The sequence below is a fragment of the Sinocyclocheilus anshuiensis genome, unplaced genomic scaffold (genome assembly GCF_001515605.1).
Source record: "Sinocyclocheilus anshuiensis isolate Anshui unplaced genomic scaffold, SAMN03320099.WGS_v1.1 scaffold304, whole genome shotgun sequence".
In the NCBI taxonomy this organism is placed as follows: domain Eukaryota; kingdom Metazoa; phylum Chordata; class Actinopteri; order Cypriniformes; family Cyprinidae; genus Sinocyclocheilus; species Sinocyclocheilus anshuiensis.
Genome location: NW_015555737.1, coordinates 747832 through 749288, shown reverse-complemented (window position 1 = coordinate 749288; position 1457 = coordinate 747832). Strand labels below are relative to the sequence as shown.

The 1457-nt window shown below is 37.0% G+C and overlaps 1 protein-coding gene across 1 annotated transcript in view; it reads right to left on the bottom strand.

Moving 5' to 3' along the window:
• The window catches only part of LOC107673146 (RNA-binding protein 28-like), an 11096-nt gene extending 10604 nt beyond the window's left edge, over positions 1-492 (bottom strand). Inside the window, exon 1 of the mRNA XM_016466639.1 lies at positions 143-492. Coding sequence (XP_016322125.1) covers positions 143-260 — 118 coding nt within the window. The 5' untranslated portion in view covers positions 261-492. The remainder of the gene's footprint in view (positions 1-142) is intronic.
• Positions 493-1457: the final 965 nt, after the last annotated feature.

The window sequence follows — 1457 nt, the reverse complement described above, 5'->3', positions numbered from 1 at the left end:
GAGAGAGAGAGAGAGAGAGAGAGAGAGAGAGAGAGAGCGAGAGCGAGAGCGAGAGAGAGGTCATTTGTATTACTGACAATTTTTTATGTCACAAATATGATCAACACTCAAACCACTATATTTTAAAACCGTTCAATCTTACCTCTGTCCCTGACAACAAAGCAATTCTTCAGCGGTCCTATTTCAGAGAAAACCTCAGTCAGGTTTTCATTGGTGGCTGTTGCAGGTAATCTCCTGACAAATAAAGTGACTGCGGGCATTTTCAACACGAGTTCAGCTCGACTGTTCTTCACAGCCAGCAAACGTCTCTAAAACAGCGCCCTTGATTACAGACTCTGGCAGATATTGTCATATACAAGTCGCGATAACATTAAAGATCTTGTCATATGAATGTCTGTAAACAGAGCGATAGCAATAAGGCACGTGTTCTCACATGTTACTGCTCTACAGGAAGTTGTCAAGGTGGAGATTCTTCGTTTGTGTGGCACTGCGCGCTATGGAACAACACTGACACCTGCTGGTCTGGAGAAGCATTTCTGGCAAGATCTTTTCCGAGTAGCGACAATGCTGACATGTCACGCCCAAACAAGATGCAAAATCAGCATAAAAGTAGTCCGAACGACTCGTGTGCATATATTTGTTAGCTTTGTGGAAGGGACAGATCGTTAGTCGAGAAACGGATCAACTGATTGATTGACTGAAAAGATCCGAATGAATATTTGCATTGAACCACTTTTTATAGTGATTTTGCGTCACCATTCCACAAAACGACACGAGGGTGCAAGTAATCACAGAACTTTTCATTTAATTATGTTTTATTATCATTATGATTGTGTTTGCTGATAAAAATGTATATATTTTATACATGTTTTTTTTTTCCTCCTAAATTTTAAAGGGGAAAGACTGTGGCTAGTTTCTACGGAGAACTAGTTCTGCAAACAAGACAATGAGGTAAATTTTATTTGCATCTACTGCGTGCTAGTTTAATTTTTTAAAATACATTTTACATATAGTTAAAAAAGAGAGTCGGATTCAGCTGCTTTTATCATTAAATCTTTCGAGTATATCAATGTCTTTCTGCTCTTGGTCACTAGAGGGCGACAACATCTATTCAATTATTTAATATCTTGTTGCCATGATTTTGCATACTGTAGGATGCATCAAAAAAATCACAGAAAAAACGTAAACAGTAATGGTAGTAATTATCAATGTTATTTTTAATAAATGTATTAATAACTTTGTATTGTACAGATATTGTTTAAATATGAAGTGGCTGACATAATATTCTATTTCCTTTAAGCTTCGCTCCATGACAGTATGTCACAGACGTCTTCTGTTTGGCTAAAATCAGTGCTCTGAAGTAGGAACCTTGGAATTTTCTGTAAGTTTTAGTACACATTGGTTAATTGTTTCAGATGTGACCAAGTCAAAATGTTTGTCTTAACACAATATAGGCT